We start from the raw sequence: 24,026 nt of genomic DNA, 5'->3' as shown, positions 1-24,026 counted from the left end.
GCTTATATTATTATGAGGGAAAATCTGGTCTTGTTACTGCATTGAATGTTCTTCTGTAGGTCATCCTTCAGCAGCACACAGCACAGCATTTCTGGAGAGCTCTTCCATCAAAGTAGGAAAGGCCAAGAAATTTTGCTGAAGGTTAAGCAGTTCATGAAGCAACACATTTATCCAGCTGAGAAGGTAAAAGCTTTTCATTAACCTGTTTATAAAGGAACATTTTCTGACTAGACTATATAAAAATGTAAAAATACATATAGAAGTCATGTCTTCCTGTTTGTTTTTCTTCCAAAACAGTCTGTTTTTCATGCAGTAATGATTGTGGCATTACAAAATATTAGCAGAAATAATTATAAGACTGCATTATTTCTTTTCAGGATTAAAATGTTGTATGCATTGTTAATGAAAGAGTTATTTTTTAAACTTTTGAAGTGTAAAACCCTCTATTTTTAGAAAGTGTTGCTTTTTAAAGAAAGTTACCAAAATACTTGTTAGACTAAGAACAACCTGGAACTCTTAGATACTGAACTGAAAGACACCTATTTAAAAATAGAAACTGATGATTTTAACTATATTAAGCTGAATTTTTCTGTTTCTTGCTTTTTAGGCTGTGACAAAAATGGGATCACATAATGTATCATTCCTGAATATATCTAATACCAATAAATGTTTGAGATATACATGAAGTCCATAGTTAGTGGAAGGGAAAATTAGATGAAGTAGTTTACTTCATATCCTAGGAAGGTTAGGAATTTCCACTTAGAAAGTTGGTTCAGCTTTTAGCCTCATGGAAGTACAGATGGCTTTTGATGCAGTATTTGTTGTTTTGACTTTCTGATTTTTTTTCCATGTCAGGCAGAAATGCAGAAAACATCTTAATTTAAAAGTTTAATGCTTACATCTACCTATCACAAGGAGGGGTCAAGAGTAGTAACTCTTGATATGCAAAGTTTCTTTAAAAGTATGTCTGTCACTAAGTTGGGATTGTAGTTTCATATTCTCCAAGAAAGCCTTGCAATAATTGAAGTATTTGCTTTAAAAACCAAACAAACCACAAATAGCCTTGCAAGTTTTTCAGATGAGTTGTGTTGTGCTTGGATGTTATTTCTGGTTACAGGGATTGTGAATCAGGACTTGTAAATTCTACTTGGCCGCTTGTCTTTATTGTGTCATTTTCATAATGGGGCACTACTTTTATTCATTTTATAACTAGGTCTGGGCCAGGTTTGAAGTTCTGTGTCTCACTAAAACATGTTTATGAAAATACTAAGATTACTGAATGTAAAGGTTCACTTAAAACTAAGGACTGGTGTTTGGAATGACTGCTTATGTTATCTGTTAAGGAATTATTTTGATAGGAAGAGAAAATGCTTTTTTTGTTGTTTGTTTTTGTTTTTTTTTTCTCACAGTTCACAAAAGATTAGCTGGGTTATCTGAAAGATTAGCTGGGTTATCTTATTCTTAACTGTCAGTACATCAGGCTTTTATTTGTTGTTTTACTTTTGAGTTTGTGCCTCTTGTGTATACTGTTGGCAATAGGTACTTTTATCTCCCGAAAATACTGATCTCCTAGGCAAGCATCACATACTTTAAACCATCCCAAATAGTAGTTCATATACTGATTGGAGTCATCTGATATTTAAAGTCTTGCAAAATGAATAGAACTTCAACTTGCAGTTAAACTGTCAATTATATATTTATTTTTATAATGAAGCCAACTATATAATGTAAATTTGTGTTCAATATTTTTTACTTGGTTCCTTGGGTCATAGATCTGGAAGAGATGTATTATTATTTATGTGTTACATATGTTCTTAATTTAAACAGCACCTTTTGTTTCTCTAAGGAAATAATAAAATATTATACTGAACATAGACATGCTGAGGACAAATGGAAGAAACCACCACTGCTGGAGAGGCTGAAGGTATGGGATAACAAATATTTCTAGCACTCTAGCAGTAAAAGAGCACAGACACAGAGGATAAGAGTGATTGGTGTATCCTGTTGGAGAAGTTACTTTACGTGAAAGAAACAATGTGAGGAACATGAAAGAAACAATTGTGAGGAGCAGTGAAAAGAAAGGAAGAGAGAAGTATGGAAAAAGTGAGAAAACAAATGAGAGAGAAGAAATACAAAATGAGGTCTGAGAGGGGTATATCTGAACTTTAAATCAAAGGCTGAACTTACAATTTCAGAATAGCTATTGAAAAAAGCATCATATGTATTGGACAGTAAGGTAGGCAGGAGCGTGTTGCAAAACAGAATTTAATTTTTTTTTTATTACTTATTGCTGATGTTTTTTCTGTTGATTCTTGTGATAGGAATTGGCCAAAGCAGAAGGTCTGTGGAACCTTTTCCTCCCAGATGTCAGTGGTCTCAGCCAGCTTGACTATGCCCTAATAGCTGAGGAGACAGGGAGATGCCTTATTGCTCCTGAGGTTTTCAACTGCCATGCACCAGGTTAGCAACCCTGGTTTAGTCCCAAAACTATGGCACTGGAGCATTAAAAAGTTGGGTGTCTTACACTTTACAGGCTGTGTGTCTCGAGCAGTAAGCATGACAGCTGATTTTCTTACAGACACAGGAAACATGGAGGTCCTCCACATGTATGGCACTGAAGAGCAAAAGAAAGAGTGGCTGGAGCCTCTCCTTGAAGGGAAAATTAGTTCTTGCTTCTGCATGACAGGTAAGTTTTTCTCCAGAAGAAAGATAGAGCCAATTGGTTGAAACTTCATGTGGTGTATGCAGGGAAAAGTAGAAAACTGCAAGTTGTGTGTTACAGTGGACATTTCTGTGCTAATTCAGTATCAGTGAAAGTGCTTGAATATAAAATCATCTCTGAGGTGTGAATGCAAACTGGAGCAGCCTTGCTGCTTTTCCTGGTAGTTGCCAATTTTCATGGTTACAATAATTAGTATTTGCTTTCTATATATTTTTAGTTTAATTTTTGTACTATACAAATAAATAAGTAAATACATTTTACTTATTTACTATACAAATAAATAAATAAAATTTTAGTTTTTAGTACCAAACAGCTTTACATTAGAGCTTAACCTTCCACAAAATTATTTTCAGTTTCTATTTTTGCTTGGGAAGAACTCAGGAGGAGAAAACAGGCTGAGGAGGTATATAACTAACTGTTACCTGTAAGTACAATGGAAGGATAAAGGATTTTAAAAGAGAAGGAAAGGAAGAATGATGATTGCAAAGGGTGGTCCAAGCCAAAGAACAAATATATTTAAACTGGCTATAAATAATAGATTGTTGGAAAACAGCAGCCAGCAAGGGTCTTCAAAGTGTTTTTCTATTGGTAGCAAAGCAGTGTACTTTTAATAGAGTATATCTAGAGCCCTATATTTGTGGACGTTGTATTAGCTTTATATTTAATCTAGTGGTTTGTTTTTTCCTTTTAACACAGAACCCGATGTGGCTTCCAGTGATGCCACCAATATGCAATGCACCATTGAGCGAGATGGGAACAGCTACGTGATCAATGGCAAGAAGTGGTGGAGCAGTGGTAAGTGTGGAAACCTAAATAAGAATGGTTAAGGCTAGAATTTTTTCCAAGAACTATTTGTGCTCCATTTCTGAGATGAAAATTTGTCTTCTCTTGAGTAAAGGCAATAGAATGTAAAACAACAGCAGGAGCTGAATTAAGCTTTTTTTTATGAACCAAGGATTTAAAGATTCAAATCAAGTTGGGGATTTGGCCCCTTTTTATAACTTCTGAATTTTCTTCACAGAGTGAATGCTGCTCTTTTCTTAAAACATTACCTCTTTCTATCAGTGAAATTACACATTATGACTTTTTTTTCATGAAGCTGTCTTTGGCAGTTTGTGTGAGAAGTTTGAGAGTACCGTGTAGCTACAGTAAAACGTGGTTGCTTTTAAAGTAGCCTGTGATGCTGTTGGACTGACTATTAAAGGAGATTTTCTTATGTTATAATTCCCAGTAAAATCAATGGATTGTACTGTAAGTGGCAACTGTCCCTGATATTGTGGTATTGTTACTTTTTTGGCAAAACATGTGACAGCAACTTGGAATCCAAGTAAATAAACAGAGTTGTTAAACTTGAATGTTTCATTTATGTACAGGATTGTCACAGCTAGCTGCTGATACATGCTTGTGCAATACTTGGAGTCACCAGAAGATAGATCTCTCTCTCTGTTCTATTCCTGTAAAACTGGCAGCAAAAAGAAGCATGGAATCTTGTCTCCTGACCCAAGAGTGTTGCTTAACTGCTGGCTTTTTAGCCTTTGCTCTGGGTCAGTGTCTTCCAGCCATGCATTGCAGTCCCTGAAGAAATAATGAGAAAGTTTTAGGGGGGTCACACACAGAGAATAATATTCATTAAGTTAGTTATGTGAATTATAAAAAGGAGAGTAAACATAAGACAGCATGATTTATTTCTAAGAAATACAATTAGGGCAATCAGATTTGCATAAAGACAGATGCATAAAAAGCACTGCAATTCCAAGAAGTTTGAGAAACGTGTTCATTTGGCTCTGTATTAGTCTCTTTTTCTGACTGGCTGGGAAGGTTTATTTTTTTGTTGTTGGTCTTGGTTTTGGTTGGGGTTTTTTAACTTTTGGGACAAAAGTTGGGACATTAAAACCTTGAATGTGTGGGAATTCCAGAAGCCTGGCAGACTGGTCAGAATGTCACTCTGTATTTGTGAAGACAAGTCATAAATCACACATGTAAGGAGTTAGTTACTTCATGAAAAAAGTGGGATTTCTTATTATGCTCTGCATGTGTACAGTAAATCTAGTATGACTTAAATAGGTCAGATTTATGGTGTACGTGTAGAAAATCGGTCATGCCCTAGTATTTCTTAAAACATGCTGGGCAGACATTCTGTATGCTTTTGTCTTCCAAACAGGGAGAAGAGGCTCATGTCTTGTTTATGCTACTGCTGTTTCTTGTCTTTCATTTTAGAGCTTTTTGTTCCAGTCCATAATTGTGTAATTAGGAATGGTATCTAGCAATGAGAGATTCTTGTTGGCTTTCCTAATCTGTAGATGAGACATTTTGTCAGAGCCCACAGGATGTTTGAAGACAAGGGCAGTATTCTGTAACACCACTTCTTCATTTTGAAAGTTAATCTAGCATGTCAATATGTTTGAAATGCTTCTAGTGACTCATGGAAAACTGCTGTTTTCCTGGAATCCTTGCCAACACTGTGGCAGGGGATGGCCTTGGTACCTCTCTGTGTAAGATCTGTAAATCCATAAGCTCCATATGGAATGAAACTTCTCTCTTTTGTCAAGCAAGGCCTCTCCCATTTGCTGGTTGGTAAATGCCTATGGTAAGAGATGTCAGTACCTACTAAAACAAAACAAAAACAAAGAAAAAAGAAAAGCCAGTGCACTTTTTCTATTATTTGATTTTATTGTATTTTCATCTATTTTAGCAGATACAGTTATTGCAGTGCTTGATTAATTTTAACAATTCTAAATAAAAAATAAAGGCCTTGTATCTGAAGATAACCTGAACTATTTATTACATTTATAAAAATCTAGAATAAGCCAGCCACCCTTGGAGCACTGGTCTTGTTGAAGTTTAGAGTGAGCAGAAGAGAAGAGATGAAAAGTAATTTTTTCTGTAGTTATAGAAAAGGAGTTGCTGGGGTGTTTTTGTGGAGGAAGTTGTTGTTGCTATACATTTGTAGAAACACAAGGCTTTTCCCTCCTCTTTCTCCCTCTCAATTCTCAGCCATAAGCTTGTACTAAATTTCAATCTGCAAGGATATCTATGGAATGATAGTTGAGTTGAGAAATGGAGCTGAACTGTTAGGCAAAAGTTCTAAAGTTTTACAAAATAGTTGGAGAAATACAATACTATTAACCTCTGGTACAAAGGTTCCTGTTGTTTGGTGATGGGTTTTTTCCTCTGTTTTAATCACATGTGTACAGGTTGTTCATTACACAGTTACTTAATTGCCTAGTACTGTGACACTTTGAAATTTGGGTTTTGTTGTGGTGGGTTTTTTTGTTTGAGTTTGTTGATATTGTTTTTTAGCAAATATCTCAGGTTGTTTCTAGGGGTTTCAGTATTCAGTTCTTCTTTGATTCTGATAAACACATTCCATTTTGAAGTGCTTTGTGGTGTATTGGCAGGTTCAAGCAGGTTCAGAAATTCATCTGAAAGCTGACTTGCAGAGAAACAGCTGTAGAAGCAATACCCCCTGGAATTATTTAACAGTTTCCTTGGTTATATAAGATGATGGAAGCAATAGAGGGCCTATATAGTGAAACTGATTGTTTCTTCAGTAGGGTCTTCATAATTCATAGAAATTTCTTCAGGTCTTCCATTCTGCTGTTGTCTTCTCCAGTACCCATAATTTTTTGCGATTTTCATGATGTGCATTTTGAAAGAGGCGCCCAGGAAGGCGTAGAGGAGAGGGTTGAGGCAGGCATGGGACAAAGCAATGCTCTTGGTGACCTGGAGTGCCACATCCATGGTTTTACTGGTGTGGCAGTCTGTAACCAACATGTAGATGATGTCTATGGCTCGCCACAGCTTCACGATGTTGTAGGGTAGCTGGGTGACAATGAAAGTAGCCACTACTGCCAGCAGAACCTTGAAAGGCCTGGACTTCTTAACATTTGCAGACCTAAAGATTGCCCGAGCAGTAGCAGAATAGCAGATCAGCATTACTAGGAAAGGAAGCAGAAATTCCAAGATAATTTCCAGGATTTGAATGGTTGATTTTAAGAGTGTTTCCATGTTCATCGGAAATACGGGAAGGCATTCGTTCCTCTCATTGTGTTTCTTGACTTGATTAAATATCAGCTCTGGGATACTGAGGAAGGTGGCAGCCAGCCAGACACAGATGCAGGTGATACTGCAGTGTTTGCCAACTCTTCTGTGGCCCTGGGAGTCAGAAGTGGCCCTGTACCTATCCACGCTGATACAGGCCAGGAACAGCATGCTGGAGCTGAAATTCATGGTGTACAGAGAAGAAGTGAGCTTGCACATCATGTTTCCAAGTTCCCATCCCTGCACTGCATTTGCAGCCCAAAAAGGGAGGGTGAAGAGCAGGAGCAGATCAGCAATGGCAAGGTGCATGATGTACACGTCTGTCTTGGTCTTGGGTTTCTTGCAGTAGGCGTAAATTGCAACCACTAATGAGTTTCCAGCCACTCCAACCGTGAAAGCGAGTGCATAGAACACTGGGAGGAATAATTTCCTGAAATTTCTCACATCACCTTTTTCACAGAGAAGCTCATAGCTATTGTAATCTATAAAAGGGTTGAGATCATCCTCCTCATCTTCAATCCAGTAATCTGTTGAGTTATTCATATCTCAGACAGTGCAAAGCTACAAGACACAAAAATGTGGGGAAAAGGAAACATTAAAGAAGTAATACCAGGTTTAAAATTTCTAGAATTTCTTTTGAAACCTAAAACCCTTCTTCAGGGCTGGTTATACATCTCAAATTTAAGGAACTTAGATATTCAGAATACATTTGTGAATAATCAAAGGGAAGCTAGACAGTAACAGAAGCAGAGCAGACCATCTCAAGTTCTCACATGAATTGGGTAACTGAGGACATCAGTGTTGGCAATACCTGTAAAATGGATTAAATAGAAATACTTTCCTTACCCTTAGCATTTCAGATTGTAAAATGCTTGGAGTGCCCCTCACTGATTTCCGTATTTGAGTCGAGGAGCCATCATTGCTTTAACTGCTCTGACTGTATTATGTTTGACAATATTCCATTGCACATAACTCTGTCTCTACCTTTATGGGGTTGGAATTGCACCTTCCCCTCTCCAGCCTCTGCAAAGCAAAGGAATACCAGCTGAATGCTGTAAATGCTGTTACAATCAGGTGTAAGAGGAATATGAACAGATTACAGCTGAGACAAGCAGCTGCCTCCTGTCATAAATCTTGACAAATTTTGGATATGAATATAGTTCAAGGAAAGTGTTTTTGTTTGTTTCTCAAGTATACTGTATAAGCCCATTACAAAAAGCACAGCAGGGGGTTAGTTGCTGAACAGCAGCAGAACAAGCTTAATTTAGTCTCCATCCCACACAGCAAGCCGTGCCCAGGTGGAATTTCTTACAGAAGCAGATTGCTGTGGGTACACTGCATCTTCCAGCTGGAGCTTCTCAGGATGTTAAAACAGAAAGGAAATTTATCACATACAAAGTGCCCACAAGTACCCAAACAGCTCCAAACTCTGCTGGTTTTTCAAATACAATCTCATGATAGATTTACTCTGTAAACACTGGGGCTGGCTTCCCACTGCCAGTTTAAGGTTGAAGATTTAAGTATTTGTATCTTCAGATTGCATCTGAAGCAAGTTCATGTCCTGCATTATTTTTTTCTTTTCCTGCAACTGTGTTCAGTGACTAACGTGCTGAAATTCTGTCTGTTGTAAAATACAGTTCTGCAGTACTCTGTTCCCTTGTAATAAATGGGATTAAGGTTTCTTAGAAGCAGTAGCAAAAATCAGGTGAGAATGAAAAATGTATCCCCATTTTGTCATCATATGCAGTGTTCAGAATTTGAGGTCAATATTGCTGAAAGCAGATCATTATCTGATATTCTGCTCCAGAGCTACGATTTGGTTGTTTCAAGCCTGAAAGAAAAATGCAACTACCATTTCTGTTTCTAAGACAATTGTTTAAATGAAGGGCTGCCAAATGTCTCTTAAAGTTTTTTTAGGAAAAAGTAAGTTGATGATTGATCTCATAATAAGGAATGCAGAATAATTAAATAGAGAGAAAATAATAATTTTAATTTTTGTTCATTTCTTCCGTGATTTTTCTAGCCAAGTTTTTTTCGAAAGTGTATTAGTTTGAAATTAACTATCTGGTTTGGCTCCATCTTTAATGACTTTGTTGTATTATTCTGTTAACATTTCAAAACACTCCCCATCAAACTTTAAAAAATGATTACTCCTTTTTAAGTCTTGCAATTTGTTCTTTATTGTTGCCTTAATGAGATGTGCAGAATGGAAAAGTACAGTCGCTCTACTTCATGCTTTGGCAAAGGGATGTCTGTTCTATGCCTCAAAAGCTGTTTTAGCAGGATTCTCCAGCAGCAGTAATCTTTTGCAGCTTTATAGTACTTTGAGGAGAGATTTAATTATCAACAGCAAAATAATTTTTATTATTTTTTTTTTTAGTAGAAGGAAAACTGCAGCATGAAGAGTTTAATCCATTTAGCTGAGATTTGAGGAAAAATAGAAGTTAAATGAAAAGATTTCGTTGTGGTCTTAAAAGACTTAATACAGAACATTTAATCAAATTGGATCACTGGCAAATTTACTTGAAAGCAAACCAGTAAACAATTCAGGGAAAACTTTAAAAGTCTGTGTATGACAAAGCAGTTTGGCTGTGACTGTGCTCTGCTGCCTGATAAGCTTTTGTCTGCCCTGAGTTTACAACAGAAACAAAATTATCTGAAATGTTTTGGCTCCCATACCTGTTCGCATTTGTTTTTCCTGGTAGGGCTGTTTCTCAGGCATACGTGCATATGCCCATTGCAAACAGCCAAGCAATCCCATGAGCACTGAAGAGTGGTGGAAAAACTTTGTTTAGTCTCCATCCCACACAGTGAGCCATGCCCATGTGGGATTTCTTACAGAAGCAGATTGCTGTGGGTACGCTGCATCTTCCAGCTGGAGCTTCTCAGAATGTTATGATAGAAAGGAATTTTATCATGTACAAAGTGCCCACAAGTACACAAATAGCTCAGAAGCTGCTGGTTTTTCAAACAGTGTTTTCTAGAAGGTATGCTAATAAATATATTAAATCTGCAACTGCATGTTTTCTTGCAGAATTATTTCAGCCTTCCAGTCAGATAGAAATTCAGTGTTTCTGTGTGTTTAAACTTGATGTGGGATTGTATGAGTGATGGTGAATTAAATCAATATCCCTAGTTTGAACAGACAGTTTTTTTCCTCTGATAAATTAAGCAGTATTCTGTCCTGCTCCTGAGCAAATCTAACTTTGATTCTGGAAAGGAGACATGCCTTTGTGAAATTATACTTAACTAAGAGTAAATGTATGCAAAGAAGATATCATCAAATATGCAGAACAGTAAGGATTAAAACAAAACTAACCTTTTGTCGTCAGACGAGTAGCAGGTACTGCAACTGAGACACGCCTCAGTGAAGTGATCTAAATTGCTCTGACACATTGTATTTTGTCTTCAAACACCACACCCTCATGTGGAAGTCCGTTGCACTTTCATTTTGACTTGACAGTTTAAAAAAAATACTTTTAAAAGCTGTGCTTTCCTGGAGACTCTTCTTGTGTTGAGCATGTACACTTCCTACATTCCTTCCTGTTCCAACAGACTATGACTGCTCTTTGGAAGGTCAGGACACTCTAACTGCTTCTCTTTATTGTTTGTGGTTTTATTCCTGGAAGTCCAAATTTTTTAGACATCATCAAGAGGCTTTTATCAAACAACACATTAAAAAGGAGAAAAGGCTAGAAAGGAGGTGCATCTGGGGCTGAGTTACTGCCCCAGACACCACAGGGTCTTTCCTCAGGGCAGTACTGTGCTTTTGATGTTGACTGTATAAAATTTTAATGGATCCTTACATCCCCTCCTTATATAACTTTTTAGGGGATACAATAGAAATATGAGTTGCTTTTTGTGAGGTTGGGGAAAGAGCTTTTTTCAGTATGTGAAACTAGAAAGATGGTAAGGAAAATATGTGAAGGCAAGTGGCAGATTGTCAGCCAGAGTACAAGCAGATAGTCCTGCATCCTGGGGGAGAGTTCTCAGGGGTTTGAATGTTGCCAGTCAATCTCATAATCAAATTAGTGACCTGTTTGAATTATCCTGGATTGCGTAACAACCTAATGAGCTTCAGTAAATGCAATATCGAAGCCCAGCAACAGAGAGACCTATTAAGAAGACCAGAGGTAGATTTTGGGGGTTTTTGGCGCTCTGGTACACCTGTCATGACTGGATTAACCTTCTGTCTGTGAAAGGAAAGATTTTTAAAAATGGGCAGCTAAGAATGTAATGGGCAGATGTTTTCCACATGCTGTATTTTGTTTCAGAATGACAAAGTGGGCTGGGAGAGGAATTGCAGGCTAAAGGAAGAGTGCCACAATATTTGTGCATATTTTTGCAATGCTTTCATCTTGAGTCATCACAGTACTTCAGTAGTGCTCTTCACAGTGGCAGATAAGATGCTTGAGCTCCTTCCCAGCCCTCTCCTCATAGATCATGTCATGGCTTTGAGGCCTGAGCTATATCTCTTTAAAACAAATGAAACTTTCAGTTTTGGATAGGCTTTGTATCAATAGGGTCTCCAACAAGATGGAATAATCAGACTAGAGCTGAGAATGCTCCCAGGGAATTGTGTGTTGCCTGCAAAAGTGCCCAAGAGGTTCTGTGGGCAGGCTGTAGGAAGGCCATTCATGTGAATCCTGCCTTGCTTATTGCAGTTCCTCAGCTCCTTGTAATTTCTCAGGGGTGCACGGACAACCAGTCAGAGTAAAGAATAATATTGTCATGTGTGTATTTCAGTAGGGTCAAAAATAACAAAACTTATTTAGTAAGTAAGAGTGAGTACAAAATAAGTACAAAAAACACTTATGGCTGTGTGAAAGTGGCATAAAGGCAAGGAAAAAAAACATTCCTAAGCAGATCAGCTTCTCTCACTGTCACCATCAGAGCCTGTGAGCTCCAGCTGGGAGTGACCAGCAGCCACATTCAGTGGAAGGACTGCAAAGCCCTTGCAGCTGCACAGCCCCAGCATTGCGTGTTTGCTTGCAGCTACAGCTTAGTCTTTGCTCTCCATGAACCAGCTGCCTGCACTGTTATCTGGAGAACGTTGAGATAAAACTTTGGAATACAATATGCTAGTGGGTAGAAATGACTGTGGGCTCTTGGTGGGATGTGCCTGTGTGTGTCCCTTTTCTCCATCAAGAGACTCCCACATTCCAACAATCATTACCACGCTGCCATCTACCCTACTAAGGGTGTTGGTCCTACAAGACCAGTTTCTTCTTGTAGAGGAGTCCAGAACATGTGTTTGTCAGTGCCAGTCTTGGAAGGTCTGTAAGCCACCACAGACCCCTGACCTTTAGCAGAGAGAAGTAACCGGCTGGGCTGAGGGGTACAGCAGCTAATGTAGCAAAAATCACAGGTATTCAGCATTCAGGCAGTAGTTTGTCTGGCCTTAGTCATCTTAGACTAGAAATTGAAGGCTGAACAGTGAAAAATAAATACATTGTAAGAATTAAAGTGCTGCTGACTTCTGAGAGCAGACTTTATGGCAGATTCCTCAAGTACAGGTGGTACTCAAAGGTGGCCACATTTAGTAGTCTCTCCACCAGAAAGAACCTGTATAAGTTGATTGTGTGAATATCAGTAAACTTAAGCATGTTATACCTCTGATAGCAAAGATTAGGCTTCTAATGGGATTGTGATCAACACTAAGCATATTTTAAAATACTATATTTGCCTCACTATGTGAGGGATTGCTATGAAGAGTTCAAAAGTATAAGAAGTTAGTTAAACTGAAGATGTTTACCAGTGTAGTGGCATTATGGTCTAAAAGTTTTGGTTTGTGCAGTCATATACATTGAAAACTTTATTGAAAGCTCATCAATATGGGAATATGATTAAAACTGACCTTCTGAATTATCTAGTGTTTCTTCAATCTTGCGTTTTCTTTCTAAAACTACTTCTAACTCCTACCAAAATAATAGGCTTCTCTGACTCTTCCTCTCCATCCTCCAGCAATATCTTTGAATTCTGTAAGTGATGTGAAAATGTCATTTACAAAAGGGATGTTTATTCCATTCAGGCTGTTTGCATTCCATCCAAAGCACTGGAGCTTTTCAGAGTCTTGCATTACACCAGAACTTTTTTCTGTCTTTTATGGGTTGAAGTGACATAAAGTTTATTTTAGTTTTTCAGGACTTTAGACTCTAAGGAGTAGAAGGGCCAGGAATCTGTGCTTAGATTGGAACAAGCACATATAAGATGGAGGTATTCATTTGCCTTCCAGAAATGTGTACAAATGATTTAGAACATCTAACCAGATGTCCAGCTCTCAGTGAATTCCTTGCTGAGTTCAACATGAAGGCTTCTTCTGAGGTTTTGTGAGTGTTTTGGGGTTTTTTTTTCATACAACATGGTTAAGTTTGCTCTTTGTTTTGAAGCAGAGATTGAGGATTGTTTACAAAACAGTTTTTCAGGAGTTTCCAGAAAGTTAAAATATATTTTGTTGTAAACCTCACTTGAACATAGGTCTATTTAAGAAAATAGCAGTTGTGCAATTCTTTACCTTCCATGGAAAAGGAGAAGAGTCAAATACCCCTTGTGCAGGGGTGACATTTCCCTGTGCAAGATAGTACCTGGCAAAGAATATGTTGAGGTCATTTGGGGTTGATCAGCTGCTTGTTGCAGTTGCCCAAGTGAGCCAATTGTTTGGGATCCAGTTTGTTTTGGTGGTTTTTTTTTTCCCCCAAGTTGATTTATGCCCCTGCCCAAAGCTTTTCACTGGGATTTTTAGCTTGTTGGCATTGTATAGCTCATGGGCCACTCTGTAAGCCCCCTCTGGAGACAGTGGCTGAATACCATATTGCAAAAGAGGAAAGTAAACATCTGGCAGTCTGGCCCTCCAAACAGACAGTGTTCATCACAATTAAATACATCTCTCTCCCACTTCCCATCACAGTTGGCTGTAGGAGGAAGTGGCTCAGCTCAAAGCCAGGTGGTTGTATTGTCCAGAGTCTCCCAAGCCTTGTAAGAACAGCTGCCAGCAAAGTCATAAAGTTGTATTTGCTTCTAACATCAGATAAGCTGCTACAGATCAAGCCTTGAACTGAATCTCTACAAAGCTTGTCATCTGCACTAAAAAATTACTGATTGCTATATCCATAAGGTATTTTCCCTAGCTTTATTGTTTGTGGGAGGCTTTGAAAGGAATGACAGCATGATTTGGTACTAAGAAACATTTAAAGAAAAAGACAGGGAGGATTAAAGATCATAGAAATGTTATTTTAATCAATGGTAGAATCTTCTTCAGAACTAGTACATTAAAGTGCTGTCTTTATGCTACAAAGGCTTAATAAATATGTCCATAAGAAGAAACATCTTAAGTAATGTTATGAATGGCTTGAAGTGCTAGCAGGCTATTTTCAGGTAACAATTTTCACTCAGATCTTTCTTCAAAGTGAAATCTAAAATCATTTTTGTAAAGAGGGAGAAATTCTGCATTCCAGAGAAGCTCTGCTGAAGTAGTAGCAAAGTTATCATAGTAACCATTTGATAGCTTTCTCTGCATAATTAAAGTGTGATTGGTGTTTCATTCCCACATAGACCCTCCAGTCTTTATAAGTTGAAGAAGTTTTTTGAAAATTTTACTTTTGAAATGGCAGCATGTCACCTTGATAGATGTGCTGTTGTATCACACTTATTTGCTCAGCTGTAATGGAGACTGAAGTAATCAGATTCCATTTCAAGTACCTTCTTGTTCCCTTTTCACAGGAATAGGTGATGAACCTGGAGGGTTTGGATGTTTAGCTTTTCATGTTCCCCTTCCCACAAGTCAGATCCCTTTTACATGTTAAGTATTAATATGTATTTTCTTTCAGTGTGATATTCAGAAGATAAACACAGGGGTAGATTGCATTTTCTGCCTCACAAAAGGAAGGGAGTAGGGTTTCTTCTTATGAAACTTCATTTGATTTGACATTGAGATTTTATGCTAAAAACAGTTTTTGTGTTTGCCACTTTTTTTAAGGTGCTGGAAACCCGAATTGCAAAGTGGCAATTGTAATGGGCAAAACCAAAAACTCATCAGCATCCAGGTAGGAATTCCTAGGAGATTCAGAATTTCCAAAAACTTGTTCCCTGGAGAAGTCACTGCTTGCAAAAATTTTATAAAGTGAAATGCCATTAATTGCCTTGACCAGTTGGATGTGCTCCTAAATTAGAGGGATGTTTTAAACCTCAGCACTTCTCTGTTGTAGCCTGAGTTCCTGTTTTGCTGTCAGAATCTGTTGACTGAGTCCTCCAAACCTTTCCACTGTTACCATCTTTCATTGGCATGCTTCCCACCTCTCTCCATTGCACCAGCAATGCACCAGTATTTCTGCAGCTGTGTGATGAATTGGATCAGGATATTTTGGGGGCTTCACTTGCTTTATCTTGGTCACATGGATTTTAGTCTGCATCAGTTGTTTAGTCTGCATCAACAACCAACAACTCTGGCTTACATAAATTTTTTAAGTGTAGTGTATAAAACAATTAACACCAGGAAGAATGAAATAATAAATAATAATGCTTAAATAATAAAACCAAAAATTTCAGCGCTTCCCTGAGCAGAATGGGTACAAGTGGCACATCAGAGACCTGAAGTTACTGATTAAGTTTTCCACAAAGTTATCTGTAGATACAGAAAGTTAAATCTGAAACATGGGGAATTGGTAAGGTGAAGCTGTGTAAGCAGAGAGCATTGCACATCTTAAATCAGACCTACTCATTTTATTTCTATATGTGTAAATATAAGCTTTACCTCTTCTTCTTTGACAAAAACACGTTCAATTTGTTACTAGATTAGAATTGCAAGCTTTGCAAAAATTTATACAAGTAATGAATAAAATGCTACATGCCTGGTGCTATTAACATCACACAGCTTGTAATGCAAAAGAATTGTGACATTTATATCTAAGAGGGATTTTAGCCCAAATCCCATGGATAATCTGAAGTTTTTAGGTTTGGCTAGGTTCCACCAAGAAGCAATTGGTAACTTGCACACAGCACCCAGGAAGGTTTGCCTGGAAATTTGTACAGACAGTGGCATATGTTGAGCTCTTAGAAGCTGAAGAGAAGTTAATGGGGGGGATTATGTGACACTCCACTTGCTAGAACTGGAGACTAAATTCAGAGACCTGGGGCATCACCTCCAGTTCTGTGTGACTAAAAGCTGACCTTAAATGTTTTGAAGGAATGTAAACATGGGGACGGATTTCTCTTTCCTAAACTCTAGGCAAGCCAAGATTCTGATAAACTGGTTTTGAGAACAAAACAGAAAGGTAGAGGGGGAGGAACTGACTGGGTGATACAGAACTGTGTACACAGAAGTGACAGCAGCAGGAGTTTCTCAGTCATGGTGCATTAGGTGCCACTAATACATACTAATACACTTGTTGACTGGTGGGTCAAGAAGCCAAACTGTGTGGGCAGGATGGTGCAGGTGGTACAGGTAAATCTCAGCACTGGCTTTATGCAAGTCCTAAATTGAGGATGGAAAATAAAAAAAACCAGAAGGGGCAGACAAAAGGGAGGCTCAGATTTAACTGTGCTTTTTGTCTTGATCAGGTACAATCAGCACAGTATGATTATTGTTCCCATGGACACCCCAGGGCTGAAGCTGATAAGACCTCTCTCAGTGTTTGGCTACATGGGTAGGTGATCATATTTATCAGCTATACATGTATTAATTTTTTAGCAGGTCAGAAGCTGCAGTTATACTAATAAATATTGTGTATGAAATAAATCAGTAAAAATGGATCTATAGAAGGAGGGCTAGGAACTGGAGGCCTGTATTTTTATCCTCCTTCATTTTACCCTGCTGTTGTGTTTTCTATCTTTGTAGATGAGATCCATGGAGGACATTTTGAGATACACTTCAATGACGTGCGAGTACCTGTCTCCAATATAATACTGGGTGAGTTTCAGCACTGATTAATTTTTAATACATACAACAATGAACCAAGCTTTATGAGACAGTGGTTTGTGTTATGAATCACCTTAAGTTATTTTAAACATCTCAGGTCAGTTGAGAGAGCCCACTCTTCCTTTTGGCAGCCTACCTGTTGCTTGAATGTCCCTTATTTAGAGTAGAAGGAGGCAGGGCAGCTTTGGCTGTCACACAAGTATCATTGCCCTGAAGTAGAGCAAAGCAAAGTCTGTGTGTGCTGTTCTTCCCCCAAAAGCAGGTCTTGTAGACTTAACAGACTTTTAGAAAGAATGTCCTGATGCACTCCATGGTCCATACGTGGCAGAACTGAAAAAGAAGTAACAAGCAAGCAAGCACTGTGATCCCCTGCAGGGAGAACTCTGCTCTATTTCTCTCACTTAGTGTAGATATTGATTTCTTCTATTTCTCCTCTAGTTCTTTTATTTTGCTATGGGACCAGTTCTGCTTGGGTCTTGGACCCTTTCAAGAGGGAATCACAGAGTCTGCAGCGCCTGTTTTTCTTTCCAACCAGGAGAGGGCAGGGGGTTTGAGATAGCCCAGGGCCGGCTGGGGCCAGGCCGGATCCATCACTGCATGCGGTCCCTCGGTGCGGCCGAGGCCGCTCTGGAGATCCTGTGCCAGCGCGCGGCCCAGCGCGAGACCTTCGGCAAGAAACTCTATCAGCACGTAAGCACCGTCCCTCTTTGGCTCTGTTCACACACTCCACACGCTGACCCTTGTTTTGCCCACACAGCCTTGTGTGGGCAAATAATGGGCAGGGCAGCAGCTGTGCCCTAATCTTGAATTCCTATTCATAAAATTTGGGGTGGCAAAGGGAAAAAAGAAACAAACCATAATGCAAGGCTTTTCCTGATCGATTTGGACAGGTATTTCTTCAGGCATGTAGTTTGTGTTTCTGTAGTTACTATCTGAATTCACCATTTTTGTGTGTCCATTCTGTCACCTGGCTGTCTCCATTCACAATCACGGGAGACACTGAGGGGTCTAATTTTCAAATAAAATTTTACTTTGATTAAATATTTATAGTTGCTTTTGAAAGTACAGACCACATCAAGGGCAGATTGGAGATCCTTGCTCTTACCTTGCTCAGGATTGACATACTGTTTCATGAGCAAGAGCTTGATAAATAATAAAAAATATGACAGTGTGTTTTATATAAGAACCATCAGAGTTTGCTAGCTGGCCTGTCACATTTCAAACATTCCTTAATCTCACCCAACAGCTAGGATGCCTTTATTGAAAAAAACTAGTAAAAGCAATGGAAAGAACAAACTGAATCAGTATCCTGGCACAGATTGTATTGAATTGTTTGTGCAAATCCAGAGGGAGCAATTTTACATATCTATATTTCCAGCCATGTAATTTCCCAACTTCCTTTCACCAACATAACCTAGAATGAGTAAGAGGTGCATGAGCCACACTCTGGCTCGCAGAAGCTTGTTGAAGTAACAGTGATGTTTGATGAAGCCACAGGCCTGACCTGGAGGCAGCTGCCAAGCCCATGCAGGTTCTTCACAGTGAGGATGGGTAACAAGGTGAGGCTGGTGGCTTCCTTGAGTACCAGTGTGCCTGTCCCCACCCAGGCCATCATTTATGACCCCAGGAGCTGTTAACTGAGAAGAACTCAACACCCCACCCAGGTTCAGATCACCTTTGCTGGCACCAGCCAAGGTGGGCTTCCAGACTGCACTGCAGCAAGTGTTGCACATTTGCTTGTGTGTCCTACAAAACCAGCCCTAGAATTGTGTCCCTGAGGCTGGCTCAGGCTCCAAACAGCTTTTGCACTGACAAGCATCACACATTTGTTTCTCCTGTGGTATGTTGGCTGCAGGGGGGAATTAGCCAAGAAGAGCAGGGCTGCCAAGATCATAACTTTATTTTGGATACAGAGAATTTATCTAATTTACCATCAGAGGCAACAGGCACCACCCTGCAGCTGTTTGCTTCTATGTGTCACGCACCACACACCACCAGTTTAAGCAGAACAAGGAATTCCTCTCCCCTTTCACCCCCCTATTTCTGTATACTGGGGTTTATTATATGGCAAGAAGGCTGTGAGGGACGGTAAGGGGTAAAGGAAAGCAGGGAGGGAAAAAGCAGCTATGGATGAGCTTCAGGAAAATGGCCAGCACACAGTAGGGTCTAATCACATGCCAGAATCCACAAGTTTTCCCTTTTCCTTGTTTCCTGGCAGGAGAAGAATTGCTCTATCTTTAATATTTCTGTTAGTCTAATGTTTTATTGTGCCTGATATTAGATATGCTTTAATTTGCACATGAGTGGCTGTAGGTTGACTGAATGTGCTCATGCTGAGGAAGAGGGGCAGTTCCATGTGTGCTCAGAGGCATTAACTGATGTCCTGATGTTGGCTTTGGGCTCTGCAGGAAGTTGTTGCCCACTGGATTGCCGAATGCCGTCTTAGCATAGAACAGGCTCGCCTGCTCACACTACATACAGCCCGCAAGATCGACATGTTGGGCAACAGAAGAGCAAGGAGAGAGGTAAATGTTATTTTTTGATAGCTAGGACTTAGTGGATGCGATGCCTGTGCATTTAGCTGGTTAAAAGACAAGGTAAAACATATTGTTAAATATTATTATTCTAAGTGTAGAGAATAACTCCATGTTGAAAACAGCCTTAAGATATGCTTTTAATTGTCAGAAGATTGGTGAGTGATCTCGGCTGGAAACAGATGAATCTGTTCAAGCATTGCTTGCTTGTCTCAACATAGTAATATAGTTTTGAGTGACTGGAAACAGTTTTACCATACCCTGGGAACGGGAACAGCAGAGCTCTCATCCAACCCCAAGAGGAAGGAATGTACTAAGAGATACCAATATTCAATAGAAATGTTGGGTAAATATTTCCACTTGCTTATGAAACTATTACTGATAATGTGAGTTCTTCTAATTACAGGTAGCCATGACCAAAGTGGTTGTTCCACGAGCTGTACTTAAAGTGATTGACTGTGCAGTTCAAGTGTGTGGTGGAGCTGGAGTTTCCCAGGATTTTCCTTTGGCATTCATGTGAGTAAAAGAAGATTTCCTGTAGATTCTAAGCATTTCTTTTACGTTTCTGTTACAATTTGTAACACCAGTACATGGTGTTTCACCTCAGCATGAAATAATAGTGTGTGTCCCTTTAAGCTATAGAATTTAAAACAATTGTTTTTCTAGTGCAATTAGCCTTACAGAAAGTAAAAGCTGGCACTGAACCTAACATAGTTCTTGTCAGCAGTAAAGAGGATGTGCTTCTAAAATGTAATGTTACCTCTTATGGCCTTGAGGAGAAGCGAAACTTCTGAATTCCCAGCCCATCCATCTCAATCCTGTCAGAAAGATTTTGCTGCAGTATCTCCCATGTGATAGCACTTTCCAAAGCAAGGAGTGTCAAAAGGGCTGAGAGCTCCCGTGTGAGCCTGTGTGGCTGCTGTGGCAGGTCAGGAATGCAGCCCTAACTCAGCTCTCCCCCACAGGTTCGCGTCCATACGCACCTTGCGCCTAGCAGATGGGCCCGATGAAGTTCATCTCTCAACAATTGCAAGGTGGGAACTCCTTGATCAGTCCAAGAAACTCACTGCAAAAATCTAATGTCAGCATAAAGCCTTCTTAAATGGAGGGAAGATAAGGGAAAAGTTTCAGTGTAATATGGTCTCTAAGGTAAAATTGAATACAAAAACTTGATTCTAACTGGAAGCAATTATCTCACTATTTTCACTTAATACACTTAATAATTACGGGCTTGCTTTTAAGAATTTGTAGAATGCCATGCAATAATTTATCTGGGTTTCTTTATAATGCTAAATAAAATCTATTTTCTAACAGGCTTAAAGTGCTTTCTTTGTTCTGAATCTCAAAGCATTTCATCCTTTTATTGTAGACAAAGCAGTTTTGAGTCAGAAGTTCCACAAAATTTAATTTCTTGCAAGCTAGGCTAAACTTTTAAATTTGTTAACTTGAGAAACACTGAGGTAGTACCATGCTTTTTCTTTTCCAAAGCTCAGCTGCAGTCCAACTCTCTACTCCCCAGTTTCTGCTCTCAGCTGCCTTCCTTGTCACTGAGACTACACTCAGTCCTGCCAGGCTCAGGGCAGCACGGAATGTTGGAGCCTGGAGTTAGGATAATCACTTCTCAACTTACACAGGGCTGGTAACTTAAGGGCAGTGAAGTTAAGGACACAAGGGTTTACTGTCTGCATGAACAAATAACCCCCCCTCCTCCAAGCTACTTCCTGTTGGAGCCTGGGGAGAACACACTCTCTTTGGCTCAGTCTTCAGGATGAGGCTGTGCCAGTTCTGTCCTTGAGCCCAGAGCCAAGTGCTCACCTGAAGGGTGTCCAGCTACAGCGGCAGTGGTTACTCAGGGGGTACAGTAGCAGAGTACCTATAACTAGAAGTATTCCATGAAGTTCCTTACCTCATTATACTTAAAACCAAGATTATAACCTCTTTTGAGAAAGCAGTAATTCTTGTTTACCTTTCCATCCAACTTAGTTTCCTCTTGCTTCCTGCCAAGAATGTTTTCTAGGAAGTTGAGAGTGTCAGCAGGTCAGTGGCTGAAATGCACTTCAAATACAAAACCACCTGCAGTATACTACTACATGTGGTTCAGGAGTTCTGCTCTAGGCTGTCAAAACCTGCACAAAGTGTCTTTTCAACCAAGAATGCCCAGGATCATATTTACCCATGTTCCAATTAGGATCTCTGACCTCCCTCATTTCTCTCACTTTCAATGAACAGCTAGACAAGAATACCACCTTTATCTCATTAACAAGGCTCTTAATTCCCTTTATTTTAAAATTCTATGTACATATGAATGATCTGTATAATGTACACTCAATATAGAAAGTTTTTATATACTGGATAATGTATAGAACATTTCACAATTACACTAATTTCTTACATAACATGTCAACTTTTTAAGGTTTTTTTGCTGAAGCTTCATCAATTTGGTCAAGCCAGTTATACATACAAATGTCTAATGCTGTTTGATCTGAGGAAAAAGATAATGTTAATGATTAAGGACATGAGTGAACTGGTGCAGGAACAAACCTTTTCAGGTCATGTTCAATGGAAGTGATCACATCAGACTGAGAAATGAAGGGATGCCCTTTTAGTGGGGTCGGTGAGGTCAAAGTTATTTTAGCCCAATTCCTCTAGACTGTAGCTCAACTCCAGTCATGCTAATCCATAAAATATAAAAACTAGGAAAGTTTGATTCACAGTCTTGTAAACAAATATAAAGGAACAAAATGTGCTTATGTACAACAAGAAAAAAATTCTTGTGTACCCATTTCAGCTGATCCACGGAGTGCTTTCTTGTGTTACAGTGTGGTAGTTAGAATCACTGACTTTTCCTAGAAAAAAAAGTCATAGAAAAAAGGAATAACACTGTCATAAACACCTGGCAAGGCAGTAAGTTCACTTCAATGTATTGGAGGAAAGTGCTGTTCCTCATCACTGGCCAGTCTGCCTTTGTCTCTTCCACAAGGATTTCCAGTCCTTAGCTGACATCTCCTACTTCGTTGTCTACCGGGGGTGGTACGTTGGGCATTACAGATGATGTCGTCCCTGCAGTAAGGTAACCAGCAACTCCAGGGCCTTTGGGGAAGAAAACAAATACTGGGGATTATTTTTCCTTCTATTGGGTGACTGAACAGCTTTATTCCCTCTGGTAACATTCAGATACATCATCTAAGTCAACCAGACACCTTACACAAGAACATTTAAGAGTTTTTTTTTAAATTCTTGAAAATCTAGGAACACTAGAAATTAAGACTTCTTAGTCTACCTAGTGGAATAGCTTATGGGGACCATTTCTGGGCTTGCTCATTTTGTTTTTTATTCTGAAATGCCAAATAAGTGAAGAAGAGCCCCAACCACCTGCATTACCCATCTCACCTCCCATCACAGAAGCAGCAGTAAAGCGGGGATGGCCTTCCTTTGCTAAAGAAAGGCCCTGCCAAGGAATTAAAGTGAGTTCAGGCATGTGTTGCACTACTCGGCTCCTTGTATATCTTTTCAGTGTTGTAAAGGTCTTTCCCAGCTGCATAGTTCCAGGAAGCCCAATGGACTGCCCCATGAAGAAGCAGAACTGTCTAAAGCTTGTCTAGCCATCCTTTTGTGCCTTCAGTTGGAATAAAGTGACAGCATTCTTGGGATACACAAATTCTATACTGGAGATGCAGGACTCACACCATTACTAAGTTTCCATGTTGATTATGATAGAGGCAATCAATTTTGCCCTGCAGGCAAAGTCCCTCTCCCTGGAATTAAAAATTTAGTCATATAGAAACTTTCAATAAATGCAATAAAAACTTAGGCTTTAACAGTAATTTTTATCATATTAATGACTAGAAAACTGATCACACACAAAACGTTCCTGCACCAATATAGCAATCGACTTGGTCTTAGACCTCCAGCCTACACTGCCAATATTCAACGTACTAAGTTCTGCTGGGTCCTGTACTCTTCCCCTTTAAGCCATCCTCACTGATTTCTCCCAAATTTATTATTCTTTCCTGCCCCACTCTCCTTTCTCACACTTCAGCCAGAACATCAGAGCATGGTTTGTCTCCCTGTGAACAGCCCCACACTACTACTGCAAGGTAGAGAGCAAAGCAAGCAGTGCCTCTGGCAATAAAAAGCTCTCTGACTGCACAAGGGGACCTCTCTTTGCCAACCCATCAGTGGAACCTGCCAAGTGTCACACCTGCTGCTACCCATCCTAGTGCAAAAATTCCCCATAGTTATCTGTTGCCTGAAGCTTTTCCATTATGGAGGATTCCTAACATGGTGCCAAAGTTGAATTCCTGTGTAGTACCAGCAAGTACCAGCCAGAGCAGTTGTCAGTGTAGTGCTCCTGTGTGCTCGAGGAAGGCAAGTGTGTCGGTGTTGGGCAGTCTGGGACCATGCATTTGTACAGCTCTAGGACATGCATCTGTTACTTGGAATGCAGCGAGCGCAGCGTGCGTTCTGCGAGGTGGTATCTACCTGCTTTAGAGAGCTACACAGAAGTTAGCAAGCTGCCTGACACAGCAGATCTAAAGCCCACTTCTCAGGTGAAGGGGACTGCTGCCAGTTAGAAGGGAAGGAGAAGAGACACCTGAGGGAAGAGAAATAAGCAAGGGAAGTTTCAAGGGAAGTGCAAATGGCAAAGCAATTTGAAGCAAGACATAAGGCAGAATACAAGATAAGAGAGGTTAAAAATAAAGCTTGGTTTCCATCTACAATTTGCATTTTTACAGCACCTTCATTCTACATTGGCAAGCACTTAAACATTAGGCAATTAAAAGCAGCACAGGCCTTAAGGCAATTGGAAAACTGT

At 39.5% G+C, this 24,026-nt stretch overlaps 3 protein-coding genes across 7 annotated transcripts in view; 1 reads left to right on the top strand and 2 right to left on the bottom strand.

Moving 5' to 3' along the window:
• ACAD11 (acyl-CoA dehydrogenase family member 11) overlaps positions 1–20,525 on the top strand; it is a 28,406-nt gene extending 7,881 nt beyond the window's left edge. For both annotated transcript variants that reach the window (XM_021531239.3, XM_085573258.1), the window contains 12 exons: positions 60–183; positions 1,847–1,924; positions 2,322–2,460; positions 2,579–2,686; positions 3,419–3,517; positions 14,739–14,805; positions 16,319–16,404; positions 16,596–16,667; positions 17,212–17,366; positions 19,085–19,201; positions 19,617–19,726; positions 20,176–20,525. In XM_021531239.3, coding sequence (XP_021386914.3) covers positions 60–183; positions 1,847–1,924; positions 2,322–2,460; positions 2,579–2,686; positions 3,419–3,517; positions 14,739–14,805; positions 16,319–16,404; positions 16,596–16,667; positions 17,212–17,366; positions 19,085–19,201; positions 19,617–19,726; positions 20,176–20,290 — 1,270 coding nt within the window. In that variant the 3' untranslated portion in view covers positions 20,291–20,525. The remainder of the gene's footprint in view (positions 1–59; positions 184–1,846; positions 1,925–2,321; positions 2,461–2,578; positions 2,687–3,418; positions 3,518–14,738; positions 14,806–16,318; positions 16,405–16,595; positions 16,668–17,211; positions 17,367–19,084; positions 19,202–19,616; positions 19,727–20,175) is intronic.
• ACKR4 (atypical chemokine receptor 4) lies at positions 5,370–10,494 on the bottom strand. The gene is made up of 2 exons (XM_021531242.3): positions 10,083–10,494; positions 5,370–7,324 (listed from the first exon to the last, which is right to left on the bottom strand). Exon 2 carries the CDS (start codon positions 7,304–7,306, stop codon positions 6,245–6,247), a length of 1,062 nt encoding a protein of 353 aa, XP_021386917.2. The 5' UTR covers positions 7,307–7,324; positions 10,083–10,494; the 3' UTR covers positions 5,370–6,244.
• Positions 20,526–21,457: 932 nt separating the features above from the next.
• DNAJC13 (DnaJ heat shock protein family (Hsp40) member C13) overlaps positions 21,458–24,026 on the bottom strand; it is a 57,584-nt gene continuing 55,015 nt past the window's right edge. For 3 of the 4 annotated variants that reach the window (XM_021531237.4, XM_077786851.2, XM_085573247.1), the window contains one exon: positions 21,458–22,300. In XM_021531237.4, coding sequence (XP_021386912.3) covers positions 22,203–22,300 — 98 coding nt within the window. In that variant the 3' untranslated portion in view covers positions 21,458–22,202. Of the gene's footprint in view, positions 22,301–23,692; positions 23,805–24,026 lie in introns of all 4 variants that reach the window. The other variant, XR_014953263.1, reaches the window with a different exon arrangement.

The sequence above is a fragment of the Lonchura striata genome, chromosome 2, assembly GCF_050655825.1.
Source record: "Lonchura striata isolate lonStrDom1 chromosome 2, ASM5065582v1, whole genome shotgun sequence".
Taxonomy (NCBI): Eukaryota; Metazoa; Chordata; class Aves; order Passeriformes; family Estrildidae; genus Lonchura; species Lonchura striata.
The sequence above is the reverse complement of the archived record's forward strand: the minus strand, read 5'-3'. Positions and strand labels throughout refer to the sequence as shown.

Excerpts from the sequence above, each read along its gene's own strand:
- ACKR4 (XM_021531242.3), bottom strand. The coding sequence starts at position 7,306 with ATGAATAACTCAACAGATTACTGGATTGAAGATGAGGAGGATGATCTC.